This window comes from Amphiura filiformis, chromosome 14 (assembly GCF_039555335.1).
Source record: "Amphiura filiformis chromosome 14, Afil_fr2py, whole genome shotgun sequence".
NCBI lineage: Eukaryota > Metazoa > Echinodermata > Ophiuroidea > Amphilepidida > Amphiuridae > Amphiura > Amphiura filiformis.
In genome coordinates this window covers 32,422,699-32,442,712 of record NC_092641.1, presented here as the reverse complement: position 1 = coordinate 32,442,712, position 20,014 = coordinate 32,422,699, and the positions used below count along the sequence as shown (strand labels likewise).

General features: G+C 34.3%; 1 protein-coding gene across 1 annotated transcript in view; it reads left to right on the top strand.

The window, feature by feature from the left end:
- Positions 1–7,231: 7,231 nt before the first annotated feature.
- LOC140169976 (short transient receptor potential channel 5-like) overlaps positions 7,232–20,014 on the top strand; it is a 166,684-nt gene continuing 153,901 nt past the window's right edge. The window contains exon 1 of the mRNA XM_072193289.1: positions 7,232–8,028. Within this exon, the coding sequence (XP_072049390.1) occupies positions 7,742–8,028 (287 nt within the window). The 5' untranslated portion in view covers positions 7,232–7,741. The remainder of the gene's footprint in view (positions 8,029–20,014) is intronic.

Below are 20,014 nucleotides of genomic sequence, written 5' to 3'. Positions count from 1 at the left end.
GGTAGAGCGTAAATGTGATTTTTGAATGAAAGCAGAAGCATAAATGTGTCATTTCCGCCTTATCTGGGGTTCATGTCCCTTATATGGGGTTTAAACTGCCTTATCTTGGGTTTACATCCCTTATCTAGGGATAAGGCGCCTTACCTGTGGTTTAGACGGCCTTATCCTGGGTTTACGTTCCTTACCTGTGGCTAAGATGCCTTAACCTTAGCATATCGCAGTCTAAACCCAGATAAGGCATCTAAACCCCAGATAATGCGCCGTAACCCCAGATAAGGGACGTAGACCGCCGATAAAGCAGTCCAACCCCAAACAAGGCGCTTTAACCCTAAATGAGGAACATAAACCTAAGATAAGGCATCTAAACCCCACATAAGGTGCCCAAACTCTAGATACGGGTCGTTAACCCCAGATAAGGGTCGTAAACCTCAGATAAGACATCTAAACCCAAGATAAGGCGCCTTAACCCCAGATAAGAGACGTAAACTCAGATATGACAGTTTAAACCCCCGATAAGGCGCCGTAACCCCAGATAAGGGACGTACACCTCAGATAAACCAGTCCCAACCCCAAATAAGGCGCCTTAACCATAAATACGGAACATAAACCTAATATAAGAGAAGTAAAACCCAGACGGCGCCTTATCTGGGGTTTAAACTGCCATATCTGAGTTTACGTCTCTTATCTGGGGCTAGGGCGCCTTATCTTGGGTTTAGATGCCTTATCTGAGGTTTACGACCCTTATCTGGGGTTAACAACCCTTATCTAGAGTTAAGGCACCTTATGTGGGGTTTAGATGTCTTTTCTGGGGTTTATGTTCCTTATTTAGGGTTAAGGCGCCTTATTTGGGTTTAGACTGCTTTATCTGGGGTCTACGTCGCTTATCTGGGGTTACGGCGCATTATCTGGGGTTTATATGCCTTATCTGGGTTTAGACTGCGATATGCTAAGGTTAAGGCATCTTAGCCACAGGTAAGGAACGTAAACCCATGATAAGGCCGTCTAAACCACAGATAAGGCGCCTTATCCATAGATAAGGATGTAAACCCAAGATAAGGCAGTTGAAACCCCATATAAGAGACATGAACCCCAGATAAGGCGGAAATGACACACTTATGCTTCTGCTCTCATTCAAAAATCACATTTACGCTCTACCAAATGGGGCCATCTTGGATTTCTGGGCAAAAATTATTTTGTAACGTCAAATTAATGTCAGATTCGGATTTCTTGGGGTCGACTTACCGGAAAAGTGTCTTTGTACACGATTTTAGGTAATCTGGTTCAAAACTTATTTTTTTCAAGATGGCGCCGGCGGCCACTATCTTGGATTTCTGGGTAAATATGAGTTCGTAATGTCAAAGTAATGTCAAATTTGAAATCCTTGTGGTCGACTTATCCAAAAAAGTGTCTTTGTACACGATTTAAGGTCCTCTTGTTCAAAACTAATTTTTCAAGATGGTGCCGGCCACCATCTTGGATTTCTGGGTGAAAATGATGCCGTAATGTCAAACTAATGTCAGAATCGGAATCTTTGTACTGACATATCCGAAAAAGTGTCTTTGTGCATGATTATAGGTGCTCTGGTTCAAAACTTAAATTTTCAAAATGGTGGTGGCGGCCATTTTGATTTTGGCCTCTAGCGAAAAATGCCGGGATTTTCGCGAGGGACATGGTGGCTATTATTTTCTAAATGGTCCATAGAAGTCGAATCAATCGTCAAACCTTACTAGCCAGAGAGTGGTCACCAAAGTGAACTTTTTCCCCTAACTATATAGTATTTTTCCAGAATTTGATCCATAGGTACTAAAAGGGACTCTTCTCCAAAATATTATGGATTATAAGAAATCCATGTTGATTTATATGTTGGTTGTGAAAAAGAAAGATATAACCAACATAAACATGTATTCCATCAAGTATCAGTTCAATATAATTAACTTTGTAGCTGGAATACAGTATACATTTCAAAACTTGAAACCCATTTTTCTCATACCTGTCATTTTGGCTTTTGCATTTTTTTGCACTAGATTCTCCAGTTTTTCAATCACTTGCCAGACGTAGGTTTTATATTACACTCGAATTATCATTATGTCTGTCATCAAAAACTCAATCATTTTTCAAGTTGCTCCAATGACAAAATATTTAAATATAGAAAAGATAATCACGTATATACAATCCTGTTCATACTATTTTTTCATATTATTTGTGTTCATTATTTCGTAATGCTTATGATGCTACATGAATCAATGAATTTAGGTTAGCTAATTATACATGGAAGAAAAAGGTGTTAAAAGCAATTACGTTATGTTAATGGTACAGCAATATCGGTAGCATCTCAGTAATTATCTTATCTTATCTTATTTACGGAGCTGAATATTATTTAAAAAGTAAGACACATACAAAGAAAAACCAAGCCTCTTCACAGTATTAATAATCACAGACATTATCACAGTTAGTAATCAGTGGCAATACACACTTGCCAAAATTATTGTAACATCGCTAAAAATATATTTCGGCAAACGCACTTAAGTCGAACGTTCATCTAACACCCTGTCCTGGTTTCCTTTGTTCATTGATCACATTGGTATGTTTAACTCTAATTGAAATACCGTTGAATTGCATCTTCAAAATGCCTCTAAATGAGGGGATTTAACGACAAATTGTGTATAGGTCTCGCTTAGCCTGATAGCAAAGATACAATATCTACAAGTTATGATCACATTAAACTATTCCAAAGTAAAACCAAGTATTGGCTGATAATTCAGTTAAATGGTAACAGTAATGATCTTTAGTTAAGTAGTCTAGTCTTCCATTAATATGGCTCCGTATCTAGGCCAACTAACATATGGCGTAGACTGCTACAATATCCTGCATGTGTTTGTGAAATTAATTTCACATCATCTATCTGCAATACAGGACCATGAATGACAGAGCTTTTACATAATCATTTTTGTTTCGAAAGGACACCGAAGAAGAATACAAGTTAAAAAACTTGAATAATGCAACCTTCGCATTGTCATCATCAGCATATCGTCCTGATTCATCAATGCTTATTGTACCCATTGCATCAAATTGGGTATCATAAATGTCTATAAAATATTAAATAAGTATTGCTGCATTCATTTGCGTGAATAGCAAATGCTGATGATAAGATGTATTGAAAATACTCTTGTGATGCAGACATGGTGACCCAGCAAACACAAATCGTTTTCGACATCATTCGCAAAAGGTTATAAATGATTGTCAGAAAACGTTTTTAAACGTTTAAAATTTTTAAAAATGTCGGGTTATATAAAGGGTATATGTGTACATCCATATCAAAACGATGCACTTGTCGTCTGCTACATGTGTCTCATTTCAAACAATAGCTAGGAATAAATACCAGACTCATCTCAAGTGAAGGTCACTCAGTCGAATCATCCCCAAGTCACATGGTTAAGGAATGTTCTCTGTATTCGTAAACCATGTGACTTAGGATGATTTGAAGTGACCTCCACTTGAGTTGATTTTGGTAGTATTCGTAGCTTTTTACTCTTTGAAATGAGACACTTGTAGCAGCCGACAAGTGCATCATTTTGATATGGATGTACACATATTAAGAGTATAAAACGTTTTCATAACCTTAAATTTTTTGATAATCTACTGTTCAGCAAACAAAAATGTTTTACAGAAAACGTGTAAATGTCGGGTTATATAACGGGTATAAAAACGTTTTAATAACATTCCAAAAACAATCTTGAAAACTTGATACAAAACATTCTAAACAGAATGTTATTTTGGAGGTTGAAAAAATATTTTGCGAAAAATGTTTGCCCAAAATATTTTCAATAACGTTTTCATGACCTTTATATAACCCGACATTTAAATGTTATTAAAAGGTTTTGAAAAAACATTTTAAGAACATTTCTGTGTTTGCTGGGTTCAAACATTTTAACATAATGTTATTTAAGTATTGGCACAATATTTGCCAAAAATGTTTGCAAAAATAGTTTACAATAACATTTTTTGAAAACATTTAAAAATATTGCTGTAGTGTGTTTTCATACAAAACGTTTTAAAACGTTATCATGACCTTTATATAACCCGACATTTTAATGTTATTAAAACGTTTTACCTAAACCAAAAGCCAAAATATAACATATTTAAAACGTTTTGTGTTTGCTGGGTATATACTGAATATAATGAATATCATTGACTGGGGAATATTGTCTTAATCTTCAGTTTCTGTATCCTTTTATTATTATGAAATTACACACCTGACTTTAAATATGACAAATAACCAATGCGTACTCCCCATTCCAGAAAAATACAGCACTAATTTTTTGGGATTAAAAAAATATTATCCTGTTTTGCCAAATGAAAATAGCTAAATCCTAATCCTTTAGATAGTCCTAACTGGCAATAAACGTCAAATTTTAATTTTTGGTCAATTTTTGGAAATAAGGGCCAAAAACATGCGTTTTAGGGTGTTTTTTGTATGCTGTGACAATCAAGCCCAAAGACTTGCACCAAGACTAATTTCAGTTTATGAAGTTTAATTTAAAAAAAAGACAAATTGCATTCTGATAACCAATCATTTAATTAATGTAACACAAAAAAGTGAATATTATAGCAAAATTTCGGCATATACTCAAGATTTTGAATGCTTAGACTTGTTCCAAGTCTTTGATTTTTGAGACTCAATAGTCAGAAAATATGCCGAAAATACATGTTTTTGGCTCTTTTTTCAAGAAATAAATAAAATAGTGAATTTTTTCTTTTATTGTCAGTTAGGACTAACTAAAGGATTAGGATTGAGCTATGTTTCATTTGGCAGAACTTGATAATATTTTTGTAATCCAAAAAAAAATAGTGCTGTATTTGTCTGGAATGGGGAGTAGTTATTAACCTCTAAGTCATTAACCTCTAAACATAGCGGACATACCAAAGTTACTCAATCGATCATATAAATAATCAAGACCGAAAACAAAACATAGAAAACGCTTGCATTGATATTTTTCAAATACATCGATATCACTTGCCAGAAATAATAATGCTTTATGGTTTTATATTGCTATGGAGTCATCATATGTCTGTCAACAAAAACCCAATCATTTTATCAAGTCGCTCCAATTGAGAAAACATTTCAAAATAGAGAAGATAATCACGCTTTCACCAACGCTGTATATAACCCTAAACATAGATCCTCTAATATTACACTCAACCGATTAGTAATGATTAGGAGTCACCTTGTTATAATTACAAACATTTGGGTATTTTATACCGAGAAATTGAAGCGTAGTTCTACTGAGCATTTCTTGTACCACGAACTACAAATTAAATGGCGATAATGCTACCCATTGTATGTTTTTATATTGAACGCCATACTATTTAATATATGGCATCAATGTATATTATAGCTATGTATCTTCTTCTATGTTTATCTAGTAATACAAGAATAAGTATAAACATTCTACACGTCATATCGCTATGACGTCGTATATTTGCATTAACATAGGCAAAATTGATGAACAGCGCAACCCGGGTAAGGTGGTAGGATAAGTTGAGGATGGATCTACGATTATCTGAAGTCACTTGGATGTATACAAACGTTTTAACATCCGTAACAACCCTCTACACCCCCTGATAAATATTATTTTGGGACTAATTTTGAATTTTTCTCAAAAAATAACTACACACTGGTAACAAACGATAAATAATATTAAAAGAAAAATATTATATGGGCAAGGAATCCACTTAGTGGTGTATGTTTAAGAAATGAGGTACATTCTAGCAGCAACTCTTTTCTTATCATAAACACGTACCGCTTGTCTTGAGTCACTGAAATTCCAGTGTAGTAATTGGATTCCTTGTCCCTATAATATACACAACTTTTGTGAGAAAAATGCAAAAATAGTCACAAAGTTAACAAGAGGTATAGTATCACCTTAAGGGACACAATAATATAAAAAGTATGGATATGAATGTAAATGGTTCATTTCATTTCATTGGCTCATCTTGTTCTTGTAAGTAAGACTACAAAATGTCCTCCATGTATATTTACTTGGACCATTTTCTATCTTTCAACAAACACTCAATCAGATAAATTGCATTTGTAAGTGATGAAAAGAACAAGTATTTTTGGATTGCCGAGACAGATGACAAAGTCCTGAAAGTAAAGCCATGCATATACCTAATAATATATCAAGCGTTTTTAAAGTATAAAATATTTTGGTCTAAACAACACAATAATTATTTTAAAAAAAGTACACACCCAACCCACAACAAAAATTCAAAAACTAAAAATGTTGAAAGCAAAAAAATAATAAATAATAACACTCTTATACTCGTACATTTAGGTAAGCCCGGCATTATTTTAAAACATTATTACACAAATCTAAAAAGGCAATTTCAGGACATTATAAAATGAATATTTCTAGTCAAATATTTTGACATGATAGATATTTAAAACACCCACAAACAGCAAGAACCTACGTAGAAGTATAACGCCAGCGAATATACCAAATAATATAAATTCTAAATCAGACAAGCGATGCTAATATTGTTAAGCCAATCATGTGCGTCCAATTCTAACGGAAAGAGCACGAAGCGAATAAACTGTAAAACACCTGGCCTGCCCAGTCAGACCACGCACTCTCTAACGGAATGTAGTCTAGAATAGCTAGTTATTACAAATTGTACAGCGCTGCAATGCGTTACGGTGGCTCCCACCTTATGGATTACGATATGCAAGTACTTCACCGGTATACTGGTACTTAGGAAGTTTAAAGAGTTGCTTTTATGCGAATATTCTAACAGCTAATAAACCGCTAATATACACAAGTTCGCGTCTTTGTTCTTTTGAACGGTAACTGTTCAAAGATTAATCGTCGGTTATTTTCTTGACTACAAAAACGTTGCAACATCTTGACTACTTGGCACTTATTTCCACATCTGAACAACATAAACTTACCGGAGTTGGCCAGTTGTGTTACATTTCAGTTTTTGCTGGTCTTTGGAAAGCATTATTATAATTATGTTATATACATTCGACTTTAAACATTTGACTGCTAGTTGCACATTTACTAGTTATGTAGTATCTGCATTTTGCATTAGTGCATTAGGAATTTGTAGCTCAACAAAGTAGCATCTTTACATACTTCGGAGATTTTTCAGGTCGTACGAAAACAGTCAGTATTTGAATTAATATAAGCGATTATTAACGTATTGCTAAGTGTGATACTGTTGTTTCATATTTATTTGCTATCTGGAATGTCCGTGTTGGCTTTTATTAGTTCAACAAAGGCAGCTTCTTCGTTACGTACTGCGGATGATGAGACTTGCCTCTCTATATCTTGACATATTGCTGGATGAATAGACAGACTTCCATTCTTTGCCAGGAGTCAAAGCTATTAATTGTCAGTGATGTGTACAAAAGGAATATACACATTACGATGAAGATGATAATTTTGAGAACTGCAATGTACAATGAGAATGGATGATATTTATTGTAACCACAAGGAATAATATTTTCTGAAATAAGGAGTAACCACATTTCGTGAGCCATGGAGAAACGTGTAAAGTTTTTCGCCGATGAGGTTGAAAAGACAACCCTTGATATGGAAAAACTTGTAGTCAGCTTTGCCGATGAGGTAGAGATGACGGCACTTGAGATGGAAGGGCTTGAAAATGAGATGAATAAAACGGCTTATGCGGTTGAAAATGCCGCATATGAGGCCGACAGGTTTCTTACGAGGTCGACACGATGCCGCCTTATGATGCGAGTGTCGACACAATGCCACATGAGGTAGATAAAAATATCAATAAGGTGGATAAAACCAGTAATAAAATCTTCAAACCCGGTAAAAACTGGGACAGACTACTGAAAAGGATGGAAAGGGATCAGAAAGATGAAAATGACGTGGTAAAAACTTCCAACAAAGTACTGAAACCAACGGCGAATTTGACGAATTGGGAACGTATTCTCAGAAAGTGGGATAGAAACAACAAGAAAATTGACCCCCGACTCCTCAAGAAACACGGAAATGATGAGTAAGTGGTATCGTAATCTTTGTTGATCTAAGCAGCTATAATAAGGCATTTATTTCAGTAGATTAAAAACAACATTATGAGAATTAATGATATCGAAGTTGTCATTACTGAAAACAGCCAGTTCATATCCTGGGTATAATTATCTTATATATGGCTTTATATCATGTATCAACAAAATTATGTATATTTTTTTTATATTACCGCAGTCGGGAAACGGATATGAAAATGAATAAAATCATTGGAGAAGAAATTACTATCCATAATCAAAGTTAATAGCTATAATAATAATAATAATAATAATAATAATAATAATAATAATAATAATAATAATAATAATAATAATAATAATAATAATAATAATAATAATAATAATAATAATAATAATAATAATAATAATAATAATAATAATAATAATAATAATAATAATAATAATAATAATAATAATAATAATAAAGCATCAAAATTCTGCTACTTGTAGTACACCTATTATACCTTCCCTTCTTCTTCCTCCGTCTCAACTTTTTCTTCTTTCCTATCTCTTTTTATCCTTCCAGTATTTTTTTACCTTCTCTTGTAGCTATCAACGAACACTCGTTATTTTAATTGGCACAGAGATTTTCCTCCAGGGATAAATTTATCTTAAATTGGGCACTTAGCAATTTTCAATTTGACTTTTCAATAACAGCTCGCATCAAGCAATTTAAAGGATCTATACGATGCTTCATATTTCTGCGCAATGTGTATAATACGATACGATTCCTATGATAAAGAAAGGATCTACATTTTCAGTTTGTCGCAAGCGGAGAATATAAATTATTGATGTGTAATAAAATACTATATTTGGCATAAAGTGGGACAGCTGCGATTTGCTATAGTGGGAGTGTATTGAAAACTCATCTTTCTGCAATGCATGCCGATCTAACTTCCTTTGTGGGTATAGCAGTGGAAATTGAGGGTCGCTTTGAGTGGTGGTTACGAAATAATATCAGACAAGCAGGTCACAGGTTGACAAATAAAAGCTTATTACAGTGAAAAATATATCAATTCTGATTAAACTTACTTTTTATGAACAATTGTTCTAAAAAAATATTGATTTTACATGAAATCAACCACACCAGGGAGTGGAAACGTTAGTGTATTTTCGGAGGCATGGTATCGAGAAAATCAAAGTTGGTTTCGATAATGTAAATCAATGTAGCCACTCTGAATTAAAACAACGTCATAAATTATGAATTGCGTTAGCGTAATCGGTATAGCTTACGGTTTTCTTTTCTATATTTTAATTGGATATAGTCTCAAGTACCCGCTTCATGTTGTTATTTGATGTGCTACGGTTTTTTTTTATTATGTTTAATAATGTTGGTTTGAAGGGCTACCTAATAGAATTTGATTCTGCTGGTTGTAAGTAGCATTCATTAAAATGAAACGTCAACCTTTCCGCCATGTTTTGAGGTCAACAACCTTTGGGTTGTAAGAGTCTCAATTTTTGTATATAATTATTTTGTACATACAATGTATGCATTTTATGGACACTTTAATCAACTGAAACTAGTTGTATTACCCTGAACTAACAACAACAGTTTGCGTGGTTCTTTTTTATGAGTCTAAGTGCCTAAAATGGCCTAAAATTACCCTCTCTAATCTTCATCTCCATAGACTCTACATATAAAATTTAAAACAAAATCCCAAATCAAGTTTGTGAAACTATACAAATTGTTTTTTTATGTACTGTATATCACTGGATATGTATAATCTTTTCAAAAAGTAAATGTCCATCTGAAAAATAGGTATGATATACATGCAGAGCAACTACATACACTATTCACTTTGTCTTGATACACAGTACCTTGTTGTCTTCTACACATTCCGTACATTTTCTTTTCTGTCACGAAATCTTCTTTTTGAACCGACCTTCTTGTTTATCATTAGATCTCATTAAAGTGAAAAGCCAACCCGTTACTAATAGTATGTAGCATATGTGAGGTCAATAACCCTTTTGAAAGTAGGGGATGTAATATATACATGTATGAAGACTACAATACTCCACTTATATAATAAAATGATTGCAACATTATCACATTTGAAACATAAAACTTTTCTGTCGGTTTATTTTAATTTAATTTAATTTAATCTTTGTTCGGTTAAATAATATACCTTAATTTTACCTATATTTACAAAGCTCTGTGTTTCGGGTATTCTGTTCATACACAGCGCTAAGGACGATTTGTCAAGACCCAGAACACCTTCCGTATACCCGTTAAGACAGTATACGTGTTGTGATGTGAAATTCAGATATAATCGAAACTATATATGATACCATGCATTACCATTACTAAAAAATTACATTAAGTGGATAATAAGGAGTATTTACTATGTTTCTGACTGCATACTCTTTAAGTGGACATAATGTGCATGTCCGACATCTACACAGTATAATGTACACCGATATATTCACATTTATTTTTCCATCGTCGAAAGTGATGTAACGCGATTCAATGTCTGAATTTAATATATATTTCACTATAAGATATTTTATAGAGACATAGTATTACATTCGGCCAATGTGCCTCCTAAAGGACTAGGCCTCTAATAGATATGGGTCGGGATTGAGATTACTGGAGAAGCAATATCTTGGTTGCATTTGCATATTGCGTGATAAAAGTATGTTGAAAACGGTGCTTAATTTAAATTGAAATGCACAATACATTTATAATTGGTATGGTAATTAAAGCCTAAAAGGTGCTTTATAGGTCACATAATTATTATTACGGGGAATCTAAAGATGGAAATAGCTAAATAATGCATCTATTATAATTTTGAGTTATTTCCTGATTATAATATACGTAGACATAAAGCTATTATTTGTGACCCATCACATCAAAACCAACCACTTCGCGGCTGGCTTTATTGGCAGACAACAATGAAAGAAGATGAGAAAACATGAAGGAAATTAAAAGAAATTAGAGTTTGTTTTGCCTCAAAATACATTTTTACTGTATCTGATTTTAACAAGTAATATGTCATTTTAAAATCAGCAGTTTGCCCTAGTGTTTAAATCTCCATTTTCATTTCTGCCGTGAAGTGGTCAGTTTTGTTGTGATGGGTCACATTTGCTCAATCGGCCACTTGGTTCTGCAGAGACAGCGAAAATCAAAGCGAAAGAGACCACGCTAACAACATTGAAAGGTAAATATTAATAACTGATGGTAGGTGTTTTATCCATCCAAATCCATCTTCGCGCAAATTTCTACCGATTATTACGTATAATTACGTTTCATTTATATTTTATTGTTTTTCAAAGGGCAATTCTTTAACAAATACAAAAACTATGCCAATTAGACATTAATTTGCCATTAACTTGTAATGCAAATGTTGATTTTAATCGTTAAAATTATGATCACAGTTAATAGTATATTTAAAAAATAGAAACCTTGCATAATTGCCAAATCAAGCATAATCAGTGTTTTTAGACTTCTGCAAATTGCGATTTTACGCAGGTTAAGAGGTTGCGTCAAAAAGTGGAAAATTCTAATTATGTACAAAGCTATTGTCTTTTGGCTAATAATTTTACGAACATGTGATGTTCACCAATTTTTTAAAAATATGACAGGAAAAGCCGATAATAATTTTACATGGGCGAAATGAAATTTTTTAATTAATTTACAATGAATTTTTACTGTAGAAACCTATGGTGTGTCTCACCAACCCCCTGTACTACCCTCGCGTAAGATGCTAATGTAAAATTGGTATCACTGAAATGAGCGCAAAGAGTGGATCTACTATTAGCTTAAGTCGTTTGGGCGTAAACATGCGAGTTGTTAAGCCTGGGTGGAAAACCATTAGCAGGTTGGTACAACTCCCTACCACCCACTTCGTAGTCCACATAATGTTTGGATGTATTTAGAATTCTGTGGACTGAAGTTTCTTCCTTTCTGGGTTCAATCGGATGACCGTCCATCCGCCACAGTAAGCATTGGATTACGCGCATGTCATCACAGTGCACACCTGGCAACCCATTGATTAGCATATTCGTAATCATTTTATTCAAAAAAAGAGCATTGTTATTTAAAGTGTTACAATTTGGCAAATAATATTCTTCTTTCTTCAGCGATGTTGCAATACTTTTAGTAAACTTGTGAGTATTTGTCCTTTTGAATAAAAACAAAAGGTCCATTAGTAGCACATGCATTTAGCCTCGGAGGGGTTCTCCCGGGTTGAGGGTATATGGAAACGTGCAACGGTTTTGGGGAACCTTTTCAGCAATGTTGGTATATTTTGGGTGGGTTTTCAGTGGAGACCAATGCGGTGCATTAGGGCAAAAGTACTCCTAAAAGCGGCCAATTACGGCAAATTTCGGGGTGCTTTTTGGATGTTTTTTTGTGGAAAATTGGTATACTGATGGGTGGCAAAAACAGCAAAAGTAGGTATAGAGAAAGTCAGCATCCGAAACTTCCGAAAGTCTGCTTGACACATCCCCGTAATTTTTTTTCGAACCCCCTGGACACGAAGCGTTTGTGTTGAAAATATACTTCGCGACGCCGAACCTTACATCGAGTCTTAATCAACCTCTCAGCTGTACAATCTTAAAATGTAACATTCACCAAAACTTGCTATAACAGGCAAATGTGAACAGGTAAATATCATACTTTAACAATGGCAAATGCCAACTATAGTGTTTGGCAGCAAAAGATTTGGCGCCATTACTGGCCACCGTATTACTTAAGTTTTTCAGCGTGGTCATTGTTGTTGTCGCCAAACGATTGGTGTTTCTGACCACTTCTCTGTTACACAGTTTTCCGTGGCAACAAGTAAAATTCCACATGTGTTCCGATGAAACATTCCACTTGTTTTTCAAGAAGTTAGTGAAATTACTTGATTCTCCTGTGTTTTCGTCGAAACTTTTATTTGCGTTACAATATCGAGAAATATCTTCTGTTTCACATCCCCTTATCGTGAAATTATGTGTTTTTAATTTCTGAAACAAACGATAAAAGACACATTGCCTGGTGCAGAAACGAACAAGACGGAAAAGAAAAGAAGAGGAAAAAGAAGCAGGAGAATACGAAGAAAACAAAGACGAAAGCAAATACGAAGATGGGGAAGGAAATTAACAAGATGATGATGATGACGATGACGATATGATGATGACGATAATGAAGATGATGATAATAACAACGATGGTGATGATGACGAAGATAATGATGATGAAGACGATGATGGTAATGATGACGACGACGATGATGATGGGATGATGATGATGATGATGATGATGATGGCGATGGTATCAATCAATTTTGAAGATAATGACGATAATGAAGATTATGATCATGATGATAATGAAGATGATGATAATAACAACGATAGTGATGATAATGATGATGATGATGATGATAATGATGATGATAATGATGATGATGATGATAATGATGATGATGATGATGATGATGATGATGATGATGATGATGATGATGATGATGATGATGAAGAAGAAGAAGATGATGATAATAATAATAACGATGATAATGATAATAACGATGGTGATGATAATAACGAATTAATAACGTATTAAAACTTCATACATACGAAACACTTTCCACTGCAGATATGACGTTGAACAGATTCAGAATCGGGATTGAATCCTTCCTCAGAACATGCGTCGTTGGACACACTTTGAACACAATCATAGCATAGACTAAGTCCATCGCATAAATCCACGTCACAATATTCCCATTTCACTTTATGCCTTGTAGTGAAGCACCATGGACCATGGGGTTTTCCATCGGGATTCCTACAGAATGCGCCATCTAGACCACTCAGTGTATAGTTGGCAGGTTTGAATTCATGCTCATGTGGGGTTTGTGAAGCCCAATCCTGACATGGTTTACCATTTGCAGTTTCCGCAAATGAACCATGATAGTCTTGTCCGAGAGTTTCGGTATACCCACCTGTTAAATATAATTATAATTATCAATAATACTCATACTCAATATGATATTTTCAAGTTACCCGTTTTTCAAGTCTGACCCTTAAAAACACTCGTCTGGTAAAATGGTCCAGGGCTTTAGTGAATTTGTATTCGTGTTTCCAATGCTTTTCTCATTGACGCCATACATCATATATCACACCCGGGAGGGTGGACGGGTGTGAAAAGTTCTGTCATCATCATGATGAATTTAAAAACAGCTTTATTCTTCACGGTTTTTACTTTCGAAAAATGTTTATAACGCAAGTCAAAACCTCCTACAAACCTCTCTGCAAAAATTAATGTATTTTCTATCACACTTTGGTTTTATCGTTAGAACGTAATTTTGTACAAAAGAGATTTTGAAACGATGGTACTCATTTTAACATTGTTTTATCTTGCGCAGCGACTAAAGAATACTTACAGTAATCTTCGTACACAATGACTTCACATATGCTTAATACACCCACGTCTAAAGCTGTTCGATGAATTGAAAGATATCTACCACACAATGTTTGATTACACTCGATCAGTAAAATCGGATTTGATCTAACCTCACGACCCGTGATTGGCTCTGCCCTGCAGAGGTGATTTTCTGTTTTTGTATTGTTACCAATACGAACTACGCAACTTTTTAGCCTCTCCTCTGAAATAGAATTTAACAGATTTCATTAAATGCGTGCATTGCAATAGCCAACAGAGCACTTGTTACATGTTGCCCTATTTGCATTGCGTAGCACCAACAGCGATATCAAGTTATATGTGCATGAATATGAAACATGTCAAGTAGTTCCAAATTATCCATTGATACATATAGTGTTAAATTGTAGCCCCTTTTTCTCCAGAACCTTCCCGGCGATTATCCCAAAGAAACCAACAATTGCAGTTTTGTGTTCTGTCTAAATAGATGACTACAGCAGAATATGTACTTTGGGCATATAGATATCTTGGCTGAAATCCCGCTCGCGTGTGTTCAAGAAAGTCGGACTGAAATCTGGTAATCAGGTTGTCATATCCTAGTCGTTTGCACAGACCTAAACATTTCGACGCACTGAATGCGCAAAGTCAATCGATCAGAAAGTAAACAAACAACCCGCTGAAGAGGTTAAGTGAGCTTTCAAAAACTTATTCTAGATCTCTATTATAACTCGACATTTAAATATTACTGAATATTTTGTTGAATAAACGTTTTCAAAACATTTATGTGTTTGCTGGGAAGTTACTACTCTTCAATATCATTTTGCATAGAAGTTAAAGAATATTGTAATATTTAACAGCCTTGCTCATGGTCTTTGAAAGGAAATCTGTGAACATCCTTTAGACAGTGGTACATGTATAAGTGCTGTTCTCTGTGATTGAAGGGAGAAATATCATACACTTACTGTTAATATCGACACGATTATAAATCTGCACTTTAGTGACACATACCATCTCACCAAAATCGACTTTCCACCAAGGCATAGGTGTTAGTGATGTGCCTATGTATCAATATACAACACAAATATTAACAAAATCCATTATTTTCTTTGTACAACTGCCATGGTCTTCTTACACTCCTTCAATTAAAGACACCGAAAAGATTGAGAAACGCTTAACTTTTATGTATTGGGTGAGTTTTGAAGCTCAATTATTACGTGCCCCGAATAGAGAAACTCTTTCAAAGCATTGTTCTAGTATCTTCATTTGTTATCAAAATTGGATTATGTTGTTGCTTCATCTAAACTTCAAAATTGTTTTTATTTGGTAACATTTTAAGGGATATAAAGCAGATCTCTGTTTAAATATATACTACCTTTACGTTGATGAGGTATACGTTAACACATGAATTATGATGTCATTTTTATGTTCCAACAGCAGGGGTTATTTTTTGTAAGAATTGCCGGTTATGCTGACGAAGTACTGTGTGGTTTCGAAAGGTCATTACAAATTGCATTATAAAACATAACATATTCATATCCGTGTGCATGTACGACAAGCAAATCTTGTCCGTAGAATCCCGCGTACCATTCGTCTAAATGAGTGTTTTTTGATGAAACAGACGCACGGCAGATACCCTCCGCAAAACATCAATATTACATGTTTGTACAGCCTCCTGTATCAGCAATATAGTTGCTTTAACTCCAAATAATTTGTGGAGGGTGTCTGCCTTCGTTGCTTTCGTCAAACAAATGTAGATGCATACGCGTATATATATGCTTTTATATGAAATTATCCGATACCACTCTACACTTACCAACTGCGAAAGTACACGAGCAGATATCGCTGTTACAGACCTGGTAATGTCACCATCAATGGCTCTTGTAGCTACCCCGTCATGTTGCGTTGAGGATTGTGTGACCGATTTATTAGTGAGTGGATAAACTGTAGAAACATAAAATCGTACACCTTCAGGACGAATCATGATACTATGATATTATTTTGTTTGTAATAAAGAATACATATTTTTTAATACAGATATAAACTTTTGAAATAATTGTTGAATATGTGTCAGTTTTATACTTTCTTAATCTTAATGGAAAATATCACACTCGGGAAATGGTGCCAGAAAGGTTTCTCTAATATATCGCTTCGCTATATTTTAGAGGAAAATAAAATACGTCTTTATACCTTGCATTTCTCTTATTTCACCGTTTAAGGCGTGCCAGAGTATTCGTAGTTGTTCATCTCCAAAAAAACCCAATTTACATTGTCTAGCTTAATGAAAAGGTACACTTAAAGACTTTATAAATGAGTAAGAAATGCAAAATGTACATTTTCAAAAATTACTTATTTTTGAAATATGTGTCGTTTTATGAAGATATTCCTTTTGACTCAATAACTACAACTATTTTTGACAAAGGCCATTATACTATTTACAGGATACCACGATTTGACCCATAAGCTAACTACTCCGACATATCTTAATCACTCACGTTACTATGATTTAAAATTTAATCTTTGCTGCTTCCACATCATCAGATCATGACCCGTTAAATTGTGAGGTTCTTCTAACAATAAATATCAAGCTTTAACTGAATGACTTACCCGTTGCATCTTTAGCACTGATAAATCCTATACATACCATGATGCAATATATGAATAAACTCATGTTGGTATAACCGGGTGTAACTATAGCCAACCTTTGAGAAGATAAAAACGAAAGTTGATTTGATAATGCTGCTGCTGCTGCTGCTGCTGCTGTTGATAATGATGATGATGATGATGATGGTGATGATGATGATGATGATGATGATGATGATGGTGATGATGATGATGATGATGATAATGATAACGATGATGATAACGATGATGAGAATCAAAGTAATTAATACGAAATCGTTTATATGATAAAATACATGGATCTTACCTCATTTCTTCTGTTCTGACAAGCTGTTCGTATAGAGTTGCAAGTAAGCGTTTGTTAGTAATTTCTAAAAATATTAATATTGCCTATCATAAAAATACAAATAAATGCTTTTAATTTTTAAGGCTAGGTATATCACCATCCATTAGCTGTTTACAAGGACATGCTATTAGCAGAGGCATCAACAAGAAATCGAGGCTCATCGTGTTAATCGATGCCTAAAATAAACACTCCGAGCGCTACTGACCATTATGCATCCTCTATTGTTATGCATAGTCGTGCTAAAAGTTAAGAGATAAACCTTTTTGCTTTGAAATTAAATAAAAAGGGGGGTGCACTAGACGCATCAACATCAGCGCAAGTGCATTAATCGGTCTAATTTCTCGAGCAACAAGTAATACGCGTTCATTAACCTATTTCATACACGAGAAGAACAACAAACGCTTGATTTTTCTATTTTTATAACGAATTATCACTAAATATGTTGGAAAATAGAAACAAATGTAAATGCATCAACCCGCCCGAAAAATGAATCAATCCTACGCGACGCGAAAGCGGGCAAAACACTGCGCGTAGTACGCGGAGTGCACAATATACACAATCAATGCATGTTTTGGATTTTGTTAACGCTTTATCTATCAAAAAGTGTATGAATTATATTTCAGTGCTGTCTAATTAATAGGAAATTTATGTTCGTCGATCTGATTGGCCACTTTATTTAGAAACCACTTTTACTAACTTCATATTATTTTATGCATGTACAAAAGGTGGTTGTAATGATTGATAAAAGCGTTAAACAACATATGATTTGAAATGTATGTAAACAAACGAGCTTCTCTTAATGATGAAATTTTATACTGTCCTATAGGAACTTATACAACACCATGTTATTTGATGTGGTATACCTTTTACTCTGTAAACTGGGATCAGGTTGTTTCTTCATCAATACTTCAGAATTGTTTTTATTTGGCCAAATTAATTCTAAGGGATATATATAATTAAATCATTTCAGCTTACGTGTCATGAGCGAGCTGATGCATCGTGACGTTCTTATAACGATAAATAACCAGGCTTTTACTAAATGACGTACCAATTATATCTTCAGCATTGATATATCAAACGCATATCATGGTGCAATATATGAATAAACTCATTTTGAAATAACCAGTTGTTATGCCCAAATTTATGAGAGCAACTTACTTTTTTGGAGCCGTTTAGGAGAGCCCTCAACAAGAATAGTAAACCAAGTAAACCACAAAACCAAAGAATCATATTATATAAAAGACAAAATATGAAGCAAATTCTGGACTCATCAATAATTTTGTTTTCAGTGACATTACGACTCGTTCGCCGGGTTTTCATCAGACTGTGCAGAGACTTGACAGATGGTTTTGCCACGTGATGGCACAGTCTCTGCACATTCTGATAAAGACCCGGCTAACGGATCGCAACGTTACAGAAAATATCGTTGTCAGTCCATATTGTGGCTATTTTTTACTGCTGGATGACTCAAAACCATCATAATCTTATATTATAATACATTTCAGAAAACATTTTGAAGCATTCGTTGTTTCACTTATGTTATGTTTCCTTTAAAAAAATTAGTAAAACATTCGCAAAAAAGTGCGTTCTCTTAGTTCAAAAAAGCATTACTTAAAATTACTGAAACAATCAACGGGCCTTTGAAACATCAACACGCTGTTTTTAAATCTGTTATTTTTTTGTTGAATCTTTGATAATAAAGTTTCAGGGTTATTTTCAAGACAGGTATTTTATCGAGTTTAATAATAGTCTTGGTATATTTAGACCTTTGAATTTGGATTCCTAACATTTAATGTGGGTTACTTGAATTGTCAGACATAAAAGGCCCATCCTTGACATTTATAGCACTGCTAACAGAACTAAATACGATACAAAACTTATACGAGTGGATATTCATACGTAGTGGTAGATAAAATGAATTTTAACTTCAACACTACACTATTTTTCGCTCACCTGTCCCGATTGTAGACAAGATATCAACACAGCATCACCATCTGCTGAAGACGCTAGTCGGACTAGTGAAAACGTTCCAGGTGAGCGAAAAATAGTGTAGTGTTGAAGTTAAAACTTTAATTCATGATACAAAACTTGTTTAACATTTTTGATGTAAAATAATTCACAGAAAATATGACAAACATTGTTCATAAAGGCAGAATTATCCGTCTACAAGCATATAGTGTGCTTCTGATGAAAGCATATACAAACAAGTATTATTTTAAGACCGATCTATTGTATTGGTATATTAACGCTTGCTTCGAATTAATTAAGCTTTAATAAAAAAAACACTATATATGCTTGTAGACGGGGTTTTACGGTATTTCTCTCAAAGAAAATGAAACGCTTACATTGTTTACTTGTTTGTAAACTTGACAGAAAAGTTACTATCTAAATACCTTCAATGATACTAACAATCTTCTGCAAAGACAATTTGTCAGTAGTTTTGATGCCACTGCTTGTATCTCGTCTATGATTGTGTGCTTGTTGAAAGACACCATGCAATCCATTCAGTAATGTGTACAATAATGTGATTGATAGTATACATGGAGCCCATTACGCAAAAAATGCGGCAATAGCCTCAGCAAACCCGAACCTTCTTTCCAAGTCCAAAAACCTCATTCATGAACTACCAAATCAATACC